The sequence below is a fragment of the Aythya ferina genome (assembly GCF_964211825.1).
Source record: "Aythya ferina genome assembly, chromosome: 1".
Taxonomy (NCBI): domain Eukaryota; kingdom Metazoa; phylum Chordata; class Aves; order Anseriformes; family Anatidae; genus Aythya; species Aythya ferina.
In genome coordinates, this window is record NC_140296.1 from 140850132 (window position 1) to 140870182 (window position 20051).

Below are 20051 nucleotides of genomic sequence, written 5' to 3' on the forward strand. Positions count from 1 at the left end.
CCCCTGGGACCTGCCAGGGCATGGTGGGGCCATGACTCAGCTACAGTGCTGGGGCGGATGCTCCTCAACCTTCACCCATAATGAGCATTGAAAAAAAAAAAGCCTGGAAGGCTTTTAGACTCCCATAAAAACAGGTTTTATTGGGGTGTTTACAATATTTATCTTTTTCTATAGAGATAAGGCAATTAAATAAAACAGAAGTATAAAGACTATAAACACAAGTGTGTGCAGCTTCCTGCCAGCTCAGTAGCTTTCCAGGTTACTTTCACCCTGCAGCCCATTTTAGCTGCCCCTCCTGGGCAGCCACCAAACCAACATCTGGGACAGTCACCTCCATCTGCCTCCACTCAACTCAGACTCTTCTTAAAACAACAAAACAGATACCCTAAACCACCCAATAAAATAAAATCGTATCTGCATCATCATCAAGGGCTGATTTTCTCCAGCTCCCTCTGAACAAATACCAAAAGAGGAGACACTATTTTACATAGGGAGAAGACAGAAAGATCTGCTCACTAGCTATTACTTTCTAGATATTCTCCAGACACCCCAAAATTCATCCTAGGTTGCACTGAGCAGCTGCTCATAGCAAGCCCCCAGAATACACAGAGAACATCTGCTCAGCACCTATTACACCTCCCAAACAGGCGGCATGGCTGGGGAGCAGCAGAAGGGAATGTATGCTCTCGAAGACTATGGCTGTTTCTCCACAGGTTTATTTGTTAGTACTGAGGCCACTCTTGGCCAGGACATGCCTAGTCAAGATATTAAACAAGGAGGAGGTAGAAAATTACGTAGGTACATGTATCTTACAGTATCTGTATCTGTGGGAAAGGACTTATCATAAGAAGGAAATGCACAAACAAGTATGATAAAATGCACTAGTTCAGGACAGGGGAGCATTAAACTTTGACCCACATGTGTGGGTGAAAAGTTCACAGCAGTGAAAAGTTGATAGGTTCACCAACTCAGCTTCTCTCAATGAACGAGGTTGTTGCAAACAAATGCATCTGCTGGTTCCTTTCTGTTTTGGGGCCTAGGACCCAGGTATCCCCTAGCAGTCTTCTTTCTCCCAGGCAAACCCTTAGGTGCAGCCTGTGCTATGAACACCCTCCCAGAGAGAAGGTCCTGCAGTTTATTTACCCTGTAGATCTGAAACAAATGGTCCAACCTCCTCCTATTCCCAGACTACTTTGGCGTGTGCTTGCTGCAGGCAAAGTCTACACAAGTGCTGGCATTCAGATCAGGAAGGTACCTGTGAGGTGATTCAAGTGACCACCACCATTACCCATGCCTCATCTCCTACTGCCATGGAGCAGCCTTGCCATGCACAAATTGGATCCCTACAGCTGAAATGAAACACAAGGTTACCTGCAACAGGCTCCTGCTATACAGTACTGTTTCTTAGCACAGCCATAACATAAGCCCACATTAAATGGGCACCAAACATAGTCAAGAGATTGTACAGGCAAATAAGAGGCAGTTAAAAAAGAAAAAAAAAAAAAAAAAAAAGAAAAAAAAAAGAAACAAACAAACAAAAAAAGCACTGACAGCCTTGACTACTTCTACAGATCTCTAGGCCTGATCAGCACTTGGCCTTTCACATGCATGAAAAGGCTTTGCTTCAGATTTTGAAAGATAGGGAAAAATTTCATTCCTGCCACCCATGTATCAGAAGGGATGGCTAAAATAGTTGAAAAGTGGGTGTAATCCAAAAGCAAAACTAAGCAGGAGCCCAGAGACTTCAAGCTCCATAGTAATGCGATACACTTACGTTACTTTTGTCTGTCAAAACAGGTAGAAAAAGCATTTGAGCTAAAAACAAACAAACAAAAAAGCGCAAACAAAAAACACAGAGCCAGGGAGCCTGAAAACCCAGTGTCAGACTGGGAGCCCATGCAATAGGCCCAAAACCCACCCCAGAGCCAGGTCTCTCAGAACCCACCAAACCAGCAGAAAAGTCGGTTGTCCTTAAGTCTCCCCTTGCTTTGCTACAAACTCAGGAAAGCTGGCAGATCTCCCAGTAACCGTTTCTTTCTGAAAGAAAAAAAAAAATAGGTGTCCTTACAAGTTTCAGCACCACACTCCTGTCCTAGAGAGTATTCACAGGCAACGGAGTGTGACTTGATACAGAGTGAGAGGTCCGCACCCACTCACAACCACACCTTTCTCTTTCTTCAGCTCAGCCATTGCTGAACCCTCAGCATTTCCCTTGGCCTCCCCCAACCAGGAGAGGAGATTTACAGCAGGCAGCTTATTGTCTGCGTAGCAAAAAGTGCTTATCATCTTTAAACGAGCACAAAGCACACACCTGCTGAATTCACAGCTGAACAGCAGCTGCACATGGCTACAGCAGCCATTCTGTGGGAGAATAAACTCAAAACCAGCTGCAGGTGAAGGCTCAGCGAGGTGAGAGCCATGCTTTGGAAACCACTGCCAAGTTTACCGCTCCTGCGGGCCAGCCCCCTCCTGCACCCATATGTAGAAACAGCTGAAGGGAGGGTGCAAAGAAGACAGAGCCAGGCTTTTCTCGGTGGTGCCAAGTGCCAGCACAAGCAGTGGACACAAACACAGGAAGCTCTGTCTGAACATTAGGAAGCACTCCTTTACTATGTGGTTGACAGAACACAGGCACAGGTTGCCCAGAGAAGCTGTGGAGTCTCCTCCTTGGAGATATTCAAAAGCTGCCTGGATGTGGTCCTGTGCAAGTGACTATAGGCGTCCGTGCTTGGGCAGAGAGTCAGACCAGATGGCCTCCAAAGGTTCCTTCCAACCTCAGCCGTTTGGTGATTCTGTGGCTGTGCCTCAGTCTGAACCCACAGAGTTCTGCAAGGATGCCCAGAAGGTTTTTAGACTCACAGAAAACATCAGGTTTCATGAAAATATAAATGACGATAATTACCTTCCTACTATTCAGTATTTCATACTTGTAATTTCATTATTGTTGCAACTGATGAGAGCTGGACCACTAAGTTTTGTAGTTTAAGAATGTGCAGCCCTGAATGTCGCTCTTCAGGAAGGACAAGTCAAAATCAAATACCAGTGAACATCCAGTGAGGAGGCAGCAGTGCCTTGAAAGCCATGGCTATGCTTCCCAAGGATACCAATGAGTCAGTTCCTGTGTCTGCACATGCTGATTCATGGGATAACGTGGCAGAGTGCTCCGGGAGAGCTGCCACACTGCGGGGAGCAAAGCCACCATGACTCAGCTAAACATTGAGGTAGGAAGGCCTCAGTCTACACCTATTCAGCATTCAGGCTAAATAAATAAATAAATAAATTGTTGGAAAGCTTTTTGACTCCCATAAAGGTAGGATTTACAATGCTGTAAATATGGGAGTTATCTTTTTCCAAACAGATAAAGCAATCAGGTTAAACAGAACAGAAACGCCCAAGCAGAAAAGCTCGGATGTGTAACTGTGCTTTCAGCAGATCTCGCCAGCCAGACACGTGCTGTAGCCTCCTGAGCTGCCAAAATCTCTCCCTTCTCCACTCTGGCCCCCAGGAAGTTCACTCCAAAACCATGAAGGCCTGCAGGCCAGACCAGCTGCAGGCCCCACCTTGCTTCTCTCTTATGGCAATGTCACTGCATGCCCTGCTCTCCAGAGCACCTCTGGGTGCCCCAAAATACTTCCTGGTGCTCAGCTGCTCTTGGGAAGCCCCCAGTCGGGGAAAAGCCCAGCACCTATTACACCTCCCAGGCAGGAGGCATGGCGGGGGAGCAGCAGGAGGGAACAGGACACTCGTGTCCACAGCTGCGCTCCCAAGGCTTCCTGTGATGGTAGCAATGAGGCCACTCTTGGCCAGCACACAACTCGCCCAAATGTTAAATCAGTGGGAGATAGAGAGAGAATTACTCAGGTGCCCATATCTCATTGTATACACATATGTGGGCACAGTCTTATCTTAAGAAAAAAGGGCACAAACATGTATGCATTAGCTAAGGAGAGCAGCAAGCTGAACATTGTCCCACAGTCTGTGGGTGAAATGGGGCTCATGGCTGTGAGACATCCATGGAAAATTTGAGCACCTCCATGCCCTTCTTGTAATGCAGGGCCAAAAACTGAACACAGTACTCAAGGTGCAGCCTCACCAGAGCTGAATACAGGGGGACAATCACTTCCCTAGACCTGCTGGCCACACAGCTTCTTATGTAAGCCAGGATGCTGTTGGCCTTCTTGGCCACCTGAGCACACTGCAGGCTCATATTCAGCTGACTATCCACCATCACTCCCAGGTCCTTCTCTGCCAGGCAGCTTTCCAAACACTCATCTGCCAGCCTGTATCTCTGCTTGGGGTTGTTGTGCCCCAGGTGCAGGACCCGGCACTTGGCCTTGTTGAATTTCATACAGTTGGCCCCAGCCCATCGGTGCAGCCTATCCAGATCCTCCTGCAGAGCCTTCCTACCCTCGAGCAGATCAACACACGCACCTAACTTGGTGTCATCTGCAAACTTACTGAGTGTGCACTCGATCCCCTCATCCAGATAATCAATAAAGATATTAAAGAGGACTGGCCCCAGTACTGAGCCCTGAGGGACTCCACTAGTGACCGGCCTCCAACTGGATTTAACTCCATTAACCACGACTCTTTGGGCCCATTTCAAGCAGGTCCACATGCTGGATCGTTTCTTTTTAGAGTGCCTGCAATGCCAGCAATTCTTAATTCTTTGTTTCTCCTCCTTTCTTCAGTAGTCACATTACACAGCAAATTGAATTCACAAATTCATGTACAAACTGTTTCTGATGCTTTTGGGAATGTGATTCTTTATTAAAAGGTGAGGATTGCCATGGCTACCCTCTCCATTCGAGCTCTCTGGGGAAGATCTGGCTGTTGGTGCGGTTGGGCTTGTGACGAAGAATTGATGGGCAGGATCCTTAGGAAATGGCCAGCCTGATGTAAGAATATGCAGCTAGGCAGCAAGCCCCCATAACAACAGGGAGCCCCCCCTCCACTGTGCTGAGGTGGGCTTGTAACATGGAGGTCAACCTCCAAAGTGGATTAAAATGCAAAAAGGCCACCTTGAGAAGGGATGAGAGCCACACAAATTGAAGGTTTGTGATTTGCTACAGTATAATTCCAATCAGTCACAGTTTCAGAGCAAAATACATACACATCTATCATGCAGCTAAAAATTTGATCAAAGAGAAAGCAGAGTTTAGTCTGACAGATAATACTTGAGGAAAATCTGGACATCATCTGTTTCAGCTGATCTTTATGCACTTATGTCAGACTGGCTAAGTGCATAAAAGCTTAGGACATGTTTTCACAGAGGGGGCTGGCTGGAACCTGAAGAGAAACATCCAAATTACAAATAATTTTGAACTGATCAAAACCAGCCACCACTTCTTAGTTTTGCAGAAGAAAATTATTTTAAAATTGTCAATCTGGAAACCAAAAAAAAAAAAAAAGTCCCTTTATGCCTTTCAGAACAAGAGTTGATGTAGTTAAAGATAAGCTGTAGCTCAATCTCAACACTTTCCAATTTGTTCTTTACATGATTTTAGTGCTGTAGCACCCAAGACTCTTCAATAACTATTTAAGCAATAGGTATATATCATGGGCTGGGTGCAAAAGTTTGTCATTGTCATCAGAGATCAGTGCAGAAGAGTAGAGTGGCTCTTTCTGTCCTTAAAATAGATGATCCATTATTAAATTTATAAAATCTCTGCAGATTTGTTTGTCTTTGTGTAAGTCTTGCTCTCTCTTTTCTGTCAAATTCCTCACCCCTCTTGCATCCTCTCTGCCCCCCTTCCAAGGGTACAACATTTTAACAAATCATTAAAGGCAAAGGGACCCCACCACCACAATTAGCCAGCTCTCTCCTGCTGCAATGTGTGCCACTGGACAGGGACGGATGCAGAGCACTGACAGCCACGGGGGGGTCATGGAGCAAGGAGGGGGCCAGGCAAGTGGCGATGGACCATCAGCACTGCCTGTGCACATCTCATGCTCCGTGTCTGAGACGTGTTGCCTTTTTAATCACCCTAGGAGATGATCCCTTTTCTGATTAAAATGTGTCCAGTGTCTGCATCCATATCTAGTTTTGTCATTGCTTGAACTGGGAGTAATAAAATACAAAATAATAATAATAATAACTAATTTATTAATTAAAAGAACTTGCACCAAAGAGACATTGGTCTCTGTAATTGTGTCAACATGCTGTGAATAGAAACAGGTGGGAAAATGGAAGGAATTCAATCCATAATATAGAATTGTGGCTGGAAGTGTTTAGAAGACAGAAAAAAAAAACAAAACAAAACAAAACAAAAAAAAAACAAACCAAAAAAATAAAATAAAACAAAACAAAAACAGTTTCAAAGGTGATCAGAAAATCTGTTTTGAGAAATGAGATAACATTATGGTTAAATTAGATGCTGAAAGCCCCTACAGTACAAGAGGCAGGGGCCTCCTGTAGACCTGGGGAGATAAAACCCACAGCAAATTTGGACCAATGCTTTGATGCTTAATATCAGGTCTCTGAACCCGGATTAATGTACATAAGTAAACTGCATCACTCATGGAAGCGGTCAGCACTGATGGCACCTGTTGAAAGGCAGCCAAGTGCCGCCGTGACAAACATAGCACAGGAAACATAAAGCTGGCACCACACAAGCAAGGCCGAATCTGAACCATTCTTGTTGCCCCTGGGCAACCCTCCCATGGGTTTGGTGGTGTGGATTTCACCTCGGCTTCCCAAACTGAAGCCCCTCAGCTTCCTCATTTGAGGCAAATCCTGCCTGGATCTGACTGCCAGCTGCACAGCCCAGCCCTCCCAGACCCCTGCCTCTTGATGTCTGAGGCACACTAGTCTCACAGAGCTTCCCTCAGCCTTTAGTCATCAGCGCTCTGAAAGCATTTCATCCCTACATGAAGGCCTTCCGGAGACAGCATGCTAAGTGCTGAGTTCATCGTTAAATCAGCCGTTTTTCGTCTGGCTTGCTCAGTGTAAACTAAACAAGTAAATTAAAAGATCCTCAGCAGCCAACCAAGCCTTGACAACGCCCTGCGAGAGCCTGGGGAGGCGGAGAGAGAGGTGGAGGCAGAGGCTGGGCCAGGACAGCTTTAAAATGACTGCGGGCAGCCTAAGGAGACAAGCAGTGACACCATGGCGAGCCCCTGTGTAGAGCTGAGCAACGAGATGAAGATGCCCATCCTGGGACTGGGCACCTGGCAGGTACCGGGGCAGGGGCCATGGTTCCTGTGGGTAAAAAAAATCAAGATGCGGGGACTGCTGTGGAAGGTGTCCGTGGGTTGGTGTCAGTGTCTGCTTGCAGCACTTGTATAACCAGGCAGCTGGAAGGGGGGGAGTAAAGGAAGAAGGCAACAAGTATAAGGGAAAATAAAAGCAGGAGCAAAAGAATAAAGTAGATTGCAAAAGGCTTTCTCACCCCCTGGCACTTGCAGCTCACCCCCGTGGGATGGGGGGTCACTTGATGGGAGCATTGTGCCACCAACCTGCTTTTGTGGGGAAGGGTTTGGGGAAGGTAAAGTGGCAAAGCTGCTTGGGTGATGCTGGGGGCACATAAAGGGAAGTGAAACCCCTAGAAGGAGTAGGGTCAAAATGTCCCGCGGAAACTAACTGCTTTCTGCTCCAGTCCCAGGATTTCAGTCCTTTCCCTACAGCAATGGGAAGTTAAAATTCAATTTAAATGCAGGTGACGAGGAGACACCAGCGGCTGCTGGTAGGGGAGACTTGGTGCAGCTATCACAGCAGTGAATGCTGGCAGAAGGTGATGGAAGAGCTCATAGTTTGGTTGTCTGCTTTCAGGCTTCTCCAGGAAAGGTGGAAGAGGTGGTGAAGCACGCTATTGATGCAGGCTACCGGCACCTCGACTGTGCCTATTTCTACCAAAATGAACATGAAATAGGGAATGCAGTCCAGCAGAAGATCAAGGAGGGAGCTGTGAGGCGGGAAGATCTCTTCATTGTCACTAAGGTATGAGGATGCAGGAATGTTGGTGCATTTGGCTTTTCTTGCAGAGAAACCCTTGTTTCATCCCTAAAGTACCCTAAGGACCTATTCCCTTCTTTTATACTCATTTTATGATAACCTTGTTGCAGAGTGTAAATTCCATTCTTTGTTTGCAACTTGGACTGAACCTTACTAGGAACTGTTGAAAACTTAGCTGTTGCTAAACTAATAATTCCATTGCATTTACTGAAGGTTCATATGTGTGCACCCTACAAGGATCAGGAAGAACAGACAAATCAGATGTCTGAATTCAAAGGTGCTGTGCTATTTACTGATGTGCAAGACACTGAAAATGGTGTAATGTAGAAAAAGTAATCCTAAAAGAGAATAGAAATTAAACTATGGGACTTAAGTCTCAAGTATTTTCTGTGTATGTACTCCATTCCCTCATCTTATCCACTTGTCTCAGCAATGCTCGTTACCAAAAAGTGAAAATATTTCAATTAATAGACTTATGACTTGAGGTTTTTCATGTGCAAAAACAGAAAATACTGAGCAGAACAAAACTCTTTCACACTCTTATTTTTACTTAAAGAATAGTTCTTAATTTGAATAATACTTGCGAGTTCCTCTACCTAAGCACTTGAATTTTCATTTCAAAAATAATTAAGTAGAATTCAGAATGGTCCTCACAGTGGCCAAGTAGTCAGATAAAAAGTACAGAAAGAGGGTAGTTATGGGGTGCTCAAAACTTGAAATTTAGTCTTTAAAAAAAAAAAAAAAAAAAAGATATACATAAATAATCTCTAACAGTAAAAATATGCTGTATACCTGGCAGAGATTTACATCTTGTTCAGAGAATCTCTTTTCATGAGTAAGAATACTGCTTTTCCACCTTCACTACTAACTCTTCTATCTGTGTATATTTGTCCTACATTAACCATTGAAATCCAACCCCTACAATTCTGTGATTCTGTGTGAATTCTGTGAAGTATTAGCATCTTTTTCTCTGGTCTGGACAATGGAACCTGCAGAGTCACAGCTGAGCTTTGTTTCTTCCACAGTTGTGGAACACATTTCATGAGAAGTCCTTGGTAAAGGAAGGGTGCAAAAGAAGCCTTGCTGCACTGCAGCTGGACTACCTTGACCTCTACCTGATACATTTCCCTACGGGATTTAAGGTAGTTCTTCTTTACATTCCTCTTTTCTCCTTACCTGGTTAAAAACATAGTGTGTTTTCTCATCTGTGCTGTGTCCATCTTCATTATACATCAAGGATATGCTATGGTTCCTTTGTCTCTTCCCTGAACCTGGAAGAAGCCAGCATTTGGTCAGTAACTAGGCAGTAGTATTTTTAGGGTGTGCATCTGGCCTTCCATGTGTATTAGACTGAGATAGCTGTGGTTATGAGTATTGCTAATGAACACCCTGGGTCTTCAGGGAAAGTGTAACCAATGGATGATGGAGTTTGGTATCATGGCCTTGTGCTGGGCCAGACTGGTGTGATCATATCATCTTTTCGAGATGTGGGCTTGATCTGGAGAAACCAACTGTGAGAAGTGAAACACAGTACAGAAAGAACTTGCTTCTAGTCCCCCTCCCCCCGCACCAGTGTAAAATAAACAAAAACTCTAGAATAAAAGTATGGGAGTGTCTGTTCCCTTCTCTCCAGACCTGCCTAAATTACTCAAATATTTACTACTAATCCCCATCTCTTTGTATGCAATGATTGATTTGTAGAAGTATGGCCCTTGTCCAAGAGAATACCGAGGAACATGAATAATTTTTAGTGATATGTTTAAACAAACTACTAACTTACTACCTGTAATTCCCAGTCAGAAATCGTAATATACAGTAGGAAATGCAACTTTTAAGTCCCTGTGATTCTGCCTTGAAATAACAGGCTGGTGAAGATCTGATGCCTACAGATGACAAGGGTATGGCAATCCCCAGTGATACAGATTTTCTGGACACATGGGAGGTATGTTAATGTTTGGTCTTTTGTGCATGTGTCAGCACTAAAAATGGAGCAGAAATGTGCATGTACAATGAAATTAAGGGATGGGTTTGGGTACAGGTTTGGGTAGTTGCACAAAATTACATTTCATGACCAGAAAGAGCTGCTGCTTTCTCTTGTTTTCAGGAGCTGAAAGGGTATGTCTTCTCTATGAATAAAGAGGACAAACCTATGAGCGCCGTAGGTGCTGTCCCTAAAACAATATTTGAACATGTACAATGGTAGAACTGAGGCATGTATTAATGCAGGCGTGGCTGTTAATTTACTGGGAGTTTCATACAGATAAGGAATTCTCATACTTTTCAGCATGGGGCATCAGCATCTCAGGCCATCCTTCAATCCTCATTTCCTTGTGGACTGGGAGGATTCAGTGTCTGCTCCTGCTACCTGCACCACTGTGGTGCTGCAGCTCTGGGAATACATAGTTTTCTCTACAATGGCAGATTACAGCCACAAGAAAGTATGCGGAGATAACTAGGTTTAGTCTAACATCTTCCCTACTGCATTCTGCCAACTCAGAGGTAGTATGCTGGCTTAGGACAAGGTGGGGGGATCTCCCCTGCTTTTTCAGCTCTAGTAAAATGACTCCCAGAGAAGCCTAAGCAAAATATTTCCATCCCATTACAAAAGGGTTGGCCTACCCTTTTTATGTTACTTTGCCATCTGCAACAGGACATAAAGCACACAGATAATACAAGGTGCAAAGATATATATTTTCTTAAAATTGAAGATACTGTCATTTAATCTACTATGGGATGTTTCTTGGTTTGTCACAAGCTTTAATGAAATAAAATACTGTACATGACAGTTAATACCACCTCATAAATACACATTTGTTGTCCTCATTCATTAGGCTATGGAAGAGCTGGTGGACTGTGGCATGGTAAAAGCCATTGGAGTTTCCAATTTTAACCATGAGCAGATTGAAAGAATCTTGAACAAGCCAGGACTAAAGTACAAGCCTGTAAATAACCAGGTAAGACTTTTATCTCCACTGATGTCAGCTGATCTTGGAATATGCCTAAATATATTTGAGTTATACTTCAGCTGTTAAAGCTGACTTATGCCACGACCTTTAAAATAGTTTCAGTGCCATGGAAAGATCTCACAAAACACTAGGTATCTCTTTGTATGTAAAAGACATGTTCGGCCTGGCTCAGGTCATTTTTGGGAAAACAGATTTTGACTCTTTCCTTTTGATTCTTCACCTGCAACCGTAACTGTTCTCATTTTGCACAGCCCTTCTGACTGAAACAGTTCTAAACTAGAAATAATGATTATATAGCTGTAGCATTCAGCCAATGCTAGGGATTTACTATAGCCCTGATCTGATAGATACCTTAAACTAGGTCATTGTCATGCTGCTGTTACAATCCAATATGCAGGGTGACTAAACCCTCAACAGTGTTTTCCAGCTGCAATAACATGTGGTGCTTTTGACAGAAGGGGATGCTCCTTTCTATACTGCATTCATTTTTATGTCATCTTGCTGTATTTAAATAACTTAAATGAAGTAACTTAACATGAAATTCAAAATTATTTCCTTCTCTGGAAAAAAACACCACCACAACAAAAAACAACTAGATAGTAGCACTACACAGATGTATTATTTTTAAAGCACTGGCTTCACACTGAAGAAAACAGGAAAACTTATACACATGTAAAATATTATTAAACTTTATATCATGCTTCTTCTGTAAGAAAGAAGAATCAAGATCTTGCCTGTGTATTTGAGTAGGGATTTCAGCAGCCAAAGCACAGATTGAAGCAACTTTTTCTGAAGGTCAGGGAGCCTGCAGCAACCAGGACTCAGGCTTCTTTGTCTATTCATATACCATCTCCTCAGGGGAGGGATGGGGAGGATGTCCAGAAGGGCTAAGCTGAGGAAGCTCATTTCCCTCACCTTCTTTGGGAATCAGGGAGACTCCCTGAGGTTGCATGACTCAGAGCAGAAACCAAACTGCAGGTATTCTGAGCAGCCCCTCTGAAGATGCAGTTATGCTCTCCTGACTAGTCCAGGAAGACTGATTTCCTAATTTTTGCCACAGATCCTGCACTTTCAGTCTTCCCATCAATTTCTTACCATGTTTGTGTAGTATGTGGCATGAGGGAGACTTATTATCTGTATTAAGCTTCTAGATATTGCTGTGACATTAATAATTTTAATAACATTTTTAAAAGATAGATTTTAATCATGATCCTGGGAACCTTTTCTTCACATTGTCCGTGACCCAAGAGGATTTCAAACCTTATGCTCTGGAGCCCCATGCAGTCTGCCTCCATGCCAACCAACAGGTTTCTGTGTTTACAGATTGAATGCCATCCATACCTGACCCAGGAGAAGCTGATCAAGTACTGTCAATCCAAAGGGATCGCTGTGACAGCATACAGTCCCCTGGGTTCTCCAAACCGGCCATGGTAAGAAACCACAGCAGCCTTTCTCTACAAAGACGACTGGATTTGCAACTTGAATCTTTGTGGCAGAGTATGCAAATAATGCAGCTACAATGAGAGAAATGCTCTTGCTTTGTTGCAGGGAAGCTAATACCTTCCTACCACCAGTATGGTAGCTAATACCTGGTTTTTGCTTTTATTAGGGCCAAGCCAGGGGAACCCCTGCTGCTGGAAGATCCTAAGATTAAAGAGATTGCAGCTAGATATAATAAAACCCCTGCCCAGGTAAGTGGGGATGTCAGAGCAAACTCTTCCTCCTACTCAGACATTTATAGGAGTCGATGGCCAGTCTTTGCGGATGCTGCCTTCCCTAAGGATACAGTACAATGGGGTTGAACTACTCTTGACTCTTCGTACTGCCCCTGTTCTTAACAGCATTCATGTCTCTTAGAAAACATCTGGTAATTCATGTTGAGTATTGAGCTTGAAGGAGCTAATCAGTATGGGTATGAGCTTACCTCAAGTGTCCCCCTTCCTAGGGAGATTTATTCTGCTCCCAGAGAGAAGTGCTCCCTCTCTGAAAATCACTTTCCTATGAGATTTACTTACAAATCATCAAACCAACACATTATTCCTTTCTCCAGCTAAGTTAGCAAGTTACTCTTCAGAGAAGCAGAAGTAATTTGCAGAGCTATCTGATTGCTTGCTGTTTGCTCACCTTCACAGAGAGTCTTTGAAAGCTGCTTGATTAGTCAAGGTGAAATGTTTTTCTCTATGGTTTGCTAGACTCACTAAAGAGATCTTGCCCATAGTGGACAGGAATTGCATTTCAAACAAATCCACGTGTTCACAGGCAATTAACCATAGTCACATTTTAAGATGGGCAGAGCAGGCAAAAAATGTATGCAACAATCCTTTGTTGATGGAAAAAACTTCAGAAATCTTTTTTTCTATTTAAAGCATTCTGAAAGCTTAAGTTAGGTGAGGTACTTACCTATGAGTATGAGGTGAGGTACTTACCTATGACCTAATTTGGTCTGAGCACCCATGTAATACAAGCCAGAAGCATCACCATTTTTCTCTCCCTCCACCCCCCCCAAAAAAAAAAAATCATTAAGAAGCCAAGATATAGAAACAATTGATAGTTTTTCAGTAGACTGCCAGCAAATGCTGGAACATCAAAACTCCTCTGTGCAGTCTTGCATTTTTCCAAAGAGTGAATGTGGTTGTAGAAAGAGGAATGGGTTTGTGGGAAGAAAAAAAAAGTAAGAGAAAATGCACAAAATGCATTTGAAGACTTTTTTTGCACCCCTATGCTCATAATTCTCCCTGTCCTTATTTAGGTCCTGATCCGGTTTAACATCCAAAGGAACGTGGCTGTCATTCCCAAGTCTGACAAAGTGCAGCGCATTAAGGAAAACATAAAGGTGAAGTTTCCATCAGGACTGCAGCCACCTATTTACATGGCATAGGCACCCACACCCTAATCCCCTCTGTGTTTCCAGGCAGCACCCAGGAGTTAGTGAAAGGGGAGCACAGAGATATACAGATCAGGGCTCAGTAGTACCTACCCACCACACCTTTTTCTGTGGGGAGAAGGATCTTGTTATCTCCAATAGACAAATGGGTTACACCAGGGTGGGTGCTGGAAGTGGAATCACAGTTTGGGGTTTCCCTTCTGGGAGATGCTTAGTGAGCCCTGCTTTGGGGCATAAAGGAACAAACTGCAAACACCACGCTCATTAGCAATTTGTCTCATTTTGAGGCTGTGGTTTTCCTTGGCAGGGAGAGTCAGCTGGATGCTTGGTTTGATGACATGGCATCTTAGATGGTTGCTCTGTTACTTTCAGTTCATGCTGCTATATTTTGGAGTCATTTCTTTTATTAACCACTAGCAACAATTCTTAGATGACATCAACTGTGAGACAATAATTTGCAGTTGGTATCCAGGAAGTCCTTACACACTGAGCAATCAGCCCTTAGCACCTACGTTCGCTGTCAGTGCATTACAACACAAACAGAAGTGGTGTTTGCATTCAAGTACCTGCAGCTGAGCTACTGCTATGAATAGCGCCTCAGAGAGAAACGAACTAATTGGTAAATTGACATCTGGCTGAGAAATAAGATGATTTCTTAACTAGCACTAGCATGGATGCAGTGTGTTCTTACCTTCAGTCATAATACATGCTGGAAGCACACTTCATATCTCACTACTTATGAACCTAACTAAAAAAGAGACTTTTGTTTCCTTTTTTTTCTTCTGCTAGGTGTTCGACTTCGAGCTGTCTAAAAAGGAGATGGATGTCATCCTCAGCTTTAACAGGAACTGGAGGGCAGTTCCAGTAGCCCAGTATGTTTCTCATTATCCTTATTATCCACTAGGCCTATCTCTGTCTGTATTTTCATCCCCTGTATCTTGAAAGTATACCTGACCAAAACTAGAGACAGTTCCCATCTTAAACCTTGGTGATGAGACATCCTGGAACTGACATCAGGAAGGAGAGGCATTCAGCATCTTGGTATTGCATGTGCTTGTTCACAAGCATGTGTTCAAATTAATGACAGCTGTCAGCTGCAAAACTTGAGTACGTTGGCAAGGGGGAGGGCCACTGCAGTAGGGAAATGCTGCTGAAGATGCTTGCTACAACACCTGTAAAAACAAATTATTTCTCTTTGCAGGGCTGTCAATCATAAGGACTACCCATTCAAGGCAGAATATTAGCACCAGTGGTTTCTGCGAGACCTCTATGTATCTCCTTCCAGATTAGATGTCCTCTGTATCTGAGTCCTGATTACTTCTTTTGTACTTGATGATCATTAAAAGTGGTTACTTGCCCTCCTTTTTTAGGAGGAGACCACTAGCTGGTGAAAGAATGCATCAATGGGGACGGGTCTTTTGTTGAGAGGGTTAGCTGAAATCTGTTCTTGATTAATAGTTTAAAAAAAAAAAAAAAGACAATGTCTCATTTCTGTTTTTTTCTTGTCTTAAATAATTAAAGGCATGTTTAACAAACAAAAAAAAAATCTTGAAAGTAACTAATTTTTTTAATGTTGTTTTCAGTGCAGTAAGTCTTACTGGCTTATGAGTGGCTGTTGAAGAACACTGTCTTTAATTACTTTGCTTATTACATAGTTGTGATTTTTATGGTGTGAATCATTAATGCTTTAAAATTTTATATGAACAACAAGAAAACAAAAAATAAAGTTTGAATAACACCAAAACTTTGTCACTGTGATGCTTACATTGTTTGATGTGACTATTTAAAAACATGCCTGAAGTTTCGTTTTTCAATTTTCATAGAGGTAGGAATGGGCTCCTATGCTTCCTGTGCAAGGACAACACTGGGAAAGAAACTAATTTGGGGCTTATGCATCAAACAGACATAAAGCTAGAAGCTAAAGAGCAAAACTGCCCTCCCTCTGAACAAGAGGTGACAAGGTAAAGACAGCAACATATGTAGTGATAACCTACATGAAAATAAATCCAGCTGAACATAGGTACTATCTAGGAAAGCAGGGCAAATTGTTCTTGAAATCTCAAACACATAACTTGTTTTTTGCAACTTTGCTAGAAGCATTCAGGAACTAATATACCCAGAGAAGATTTGGCTTTATCTAAGGAAAATACAGACAAGGGGGGGGGGATAAAAAAAGAAAAAAAAAAAACTTTTCTTTAAAAACATCAAAGCAATCCCTGAGGTAGACTTACACTTGTTTTGAAGTATTTTTGGATAGGAAATGCTACACCAAAGCAAAGACAGGGCTTAATTTTATTTTTTTTTTTGTGTGTGTGTGATGTTTTGCACACTGACAACAGAAAGTTTGGCAAGGAGGGCAAGCAAACAAGCAAACAGTAAAGCATAATCAGAAACTAAAGCACCAAACTGATAATGTCTTACAAATTGTCACCTCTTTAGTGGCATCAAAATGCAAACAAAATGCTTGGTGCTGCTGGGTCAGATGCCACCAGTAAGGGCTGCCAGTATGGGGGCACAATCTGGCAATGACACACAAGTCAGTATTGCCTAAAAGTAAAACCAATAGTGCCCAGCACACCTTCATGGTCTCAGAAAATGATAATAACCAGGAGCAGAAGAAACATTCACAGCAACAAGAAAAAAGCCTTACTCACTAAAACTTGGAGAGAAGCATATCAATATGGTCAATCAATGAGGGAGAGCAAGTACACTTTCAAGCATGCAAGCTCTTTCCAGATTAAGTTAGGAAGCATCCAACTACTTTCTCCCCAGGAACTGAGAAAGCTGCTTCCTGCAGACTTCCTGTTGGTCCCTGCAGAGATGGCAGCAGCCTGGGGGAACTCTTTCGAAGGACAGTGACCTGAGTAGAGCAGGGCAGTATGGGCTGCACTGCCTTACTGCAGAAAAGAAGGGGGTAGGAGGACAATGGGATGCCAGCATCTCCCCAGGCTTGGTCCCTGTGACCACCCAAGCTTGGAAGCACTTCCCCACTGAGCTGCCTCTCACCAAGGTAAGCAGAAGAAACAACATTAATGGCTCTCACAGAAAAAGTTTTGCAAACAAGGAGAACAGACAATTGTGCTGCTAGGTTAGAACTGACTTTGTTGGGTGTGCTGACATCCAGATGATGCCCAGCTCCTGTCCTGTACTGACAAGCATGACAACTAAGATTTTTATATTTATTTTTTTTTCTTGAGAATCCATAGGTTAAAGCTGATGATTTTAGAGTTTAGCTATCTGGTGTAGGATAGTGCATCGAGAAAGACAGCCTTCAAGCTTTGTGGCAGCAACACGTTATTTCACACAGCCTTAGCATGATTCCTATCCTAGTCACAACAACTGTTTCATTCCTAGTCATTAACAAACAGGGGGCTGCTGATGGAAATATTCCATTTATTGTGGATGCAGTTTCAGAATACATTGTTTGAATGAATCATTTTTATTGCAGCTATCAAATGTATTTGAAAGACTCAGAAGAGTGTTTACAAAACCCCCAAACGAAAAACATGACAATGCATAGACAACGTCAGGCACAGTTTCACCCCTTACAGATAACTATGTGCATCTCTATATGTAAACAAGATGTTTTGGCCAAGCAGGGGAGCTCATCTTTGGGTTAAAATATACCATTCTTCTCTACAGGAAGAAGTCAGATGCTGTAAGAGATGGAAGCAGTGTTAAGGGAGAGCCTGGTAGTTTTGATGCACGATGAAGCTGTTAACAACGCACTTGGGGGCTACTTCAGTTGCTCAGTTTATGCCACCCATACACTGTAGGATGTAAATGCTAAACTGTATGGCATGTAAATTCAAACCAAGCTGACGTCTTATAGCCATGTGTTTACTATATACAAATCAAAACATCTGTAAATAAGATATTCGGGAGAGAGAGTTAAGAAGAAGCAGTACAAAGATAGAGGCTTACTTCATTTTGGGTGGACCTCGTGCACGGCACTGATGAATGGCAAGATTTAGTGTACAGTCATTTAAAACAAGCTCCAACTGTGTTTAGTTTTATTTTATTTTTTAATTATGGTAGTTTTATATAAATTAAACTACAACGTTTTATACAAGTGACCTATTTTTGACCCTCTATACCATTACCTTTTCCTCTTTTAAAAACTATAACTTTCTTTTTAATTACCCATTACTGGGCAATTGACATTTAAATTTTTTTAATACTTATCTCGCCATACCTCTAATGGCAATTAAGAAATCTTACTATAGAAAAGTGTGTGATCTTGTCTTTATCTTCTTTAAGCTGTGATACTGGTTAATTATGTATGTTTATTACTAAATATAATACTCTAGCACGTATTAAAGCATTCTACCGTTAGTAGTGCCTTTAGGCTAAACTTTGTAAAGCTATGTGTGTATATATTCTAAATTGCAATCAATTACTAGTCACTAACAACAAAAAGAAATATCAGTACCGCTGTCAGCTAACATAATCATCCAAATTTAGGTATTAACTTAAACTAGAATGGAAAAATTGATACTTAAAAAAAAAAGTATAAAACAAAAAAAAAAATTAAAACAAGTTATTGATGCAGTATTTCTCATGACATGGGCAACTTACAGAAAATATTACATTGTCAACTAAAGATATTTCTTCCATGACTTAGTCTAAAGTGCAGAAAGAAAGATTTCTGTATTCCGAAAGTAACCATTGTTTTTATAGGTTTACTGCACACCTTTCTTAAGCAACTTCACTTTAAATGAATTTTGGGTTGACCTCTTATGCCAGTTGAAATCACTGTTCAGATATATAGTTTGTTATGACTATCAGTAGGAGAGTCTATATATTTCACAGCATGGGTTTCTTTAGGAATAAAGGCTCTTGTGCAAAGGCAGTACTATTATGATGAATGTCTAGACTGATTATTAAATACAGTGCTAATATACATGGTTTTAACTGGGATAATGCAAAAAGACATTTTGGTAAATAAACATAAATATAAAAAGAACAATTTAGTATTTTTCCTTTTCTTTTTTTTCCCCCAACTGATTGGTCCAGCGTCTTTAGTAGCCTTCTATGGTTCTTTCTCAAATTGTCTCAAACCTGCTGAGAGAAAGAAAGATTAAAGATGGCTTAAAATAACCTAAATGTATCTCTAAAATAGAGAGGGCATGACTCTAGATTAACAGGTGGCATGTGAGAAGGCAGGGCACAAGCTGGATGTTCCTGTGCTCTTGTATTGGGCTCGATCAGAGGTTGCCTCCAGATTTCTCTATGAAACCTTCCTCACCTCCAGCAGCCCTGGGTAGCAACTCAGGAGCTTCCCACAATAAGACAGTGGATGCTGCATGCAGCACTCTCCCTGCCTCACCTCTCCCAAACCACAGGTGGGTGGCTACCACACAAAGTGCTACAGGGCTAGGCACATGCACTCCGTGTTCACAGTAAGACTGAAATCCATCTGCCTTCTCCAGCAAGCCCTCTGCTGAAGCCCTCATCTCACTCGGCCTCAGAGAAGAGGCTTGGCAGCATCTCAACCACTCAGCAGGGGCTGCTCCTGCGGGTGATGATGGCATGGCCGCTAACGCCTGCCATGGGAGCAGAGCTGTGCTAACACTGAGCAAGCCTGAACACCCCTCTCCCAACACTTCAGTTTGAAAAAGGAAAAAAGGAGGAGTAGGAAGTCAATTCCATCTTGTGCGACTCTAAACTGACCCCAAAAAAGTCCACAAGCATATCACAGCACTCGACTTGCATATGAATGTGAAAAAAAAACATGTACAAATATTAATCGGGAAAAACAAACAAACAAACAAAAATAGTTTTTCTACATTTGATCATCTCATTCCTAGTGGGAAAAACATCAACGGATGTTGTAGGACATCTTAAAGCTATTAAATTGATCAGTAAATTTCCATTCTTCCCCACTGGTCATTAGGCACATATTTCCTCTAATTGATTTTATTTGGTAAGTTTTAGATTAAAACAAAAATTAAAGAAGCACACTCAAGCTGGGGGTGAATTTGCAGACTTCTTGACATATAACTAAGTTGTGTTTCCCAAACTAGTGATTTCAAAAGAACAGAATTTGCAAACATTGCTGGAAATTGCATCCTCGGTTCTCCTAGCCAGATGATTCAGGCTTATTTCTCAAAATAGCAGTCATGTTTTAGTGATATTGCAAGGGAGCTTAGGAAAAGTGAACGGCAAGGGACTGAAGGTTTCATGTACCAACATTAACAGCTGTAGAATTTTAAAAACTGAGAATTGTAATGTGTGTACAAAAATG

General features: G+C 42.3%; 2 protein-coding genes and 1 long non-coding RNA gene across 37 annotated transcripts in view; 1 reads left to right on the forward strand and 2 right to left on the reverse strand.

Annotated features, from left to right (window-relative positions):
- LOC311424336 overlaps positions 1–2256 on the reverse strand; it is a 49707-nt gene extending 47451 nt beyond the window's left edge. Inside the window, exons 1-2 of the long non-coding RNA XR_014686055.1 lie at positions 2166–2256; positions 1946–2037 (exon numbers count right to left, since the gene is read on the reverse strand). This is a non-coding gene — a long non-coding RNA (uncharacterized lncRNA). The remainder of the gene's footprint in view (positions 1–1945; positions 2038–2165) is intronic.
- Positions 2257–7023: 4767 nt separating this feature from the next.
- Positions 7024–17803, forward strand: LOC311424245 (aldo-keto reductase family 1 member B10-like; the record flags this gene model as incomplete). Of its 2 annotated transcripts, XM_084499234.1 has the most annotated exons (10): positions 7041–7177; positions 7772–7939; positions 8980–9096; positions 9819–9896; positions 10786–10908; positions 12244–12350; positions 12530–12611; positions 13670–13753; positions 14594–14676; positions 15006–17803. In XM_084499234.1, exons 1-10 carry the CDS (start codon positions 7109–7111, stop codon positions 15046–15048), a joined length of 954 nt encoding a protein of 317 aa, XP_084355360.1. In that variant the 5' UTR covers positions 7041–7108. The 2 variants fall into 2 exon arrangements, with proteins under 2 accessions (XP_084355359.1, XP_084355360.1); XM_084499233.1 differs by lacking the exon at positions 15006–17803 and having other exon boundaries at positions 7024–7177; positions 14594–14746.
- CALD1 (caldesmon 1) overlaps positions 17178–20051 on the reverse strand; it is a 197281-nt gene continuing 194407 nt past the window's right edge. For 22 of the 34 annotated variants that reach the window (XM_084498852.1, XM_084498870.1, XM_084498876.1 and 19 more), the window contains one exon: positions 17178–18868. In XM_084498852.1, coding sequence (XP_084354978.1) covers positions 18837–18868 — 32 coding nt within the window. In that variant the 3' untranslated portion in view covers positions 17178–18836. The remainder of the gene's footprint in view (positions 18869–20051) is intronic. The other 12 variants (XM_084498854.1, XM_084498861.1, XM_084498848.1 and 9 more) reach the window with 1 other exon arrangement.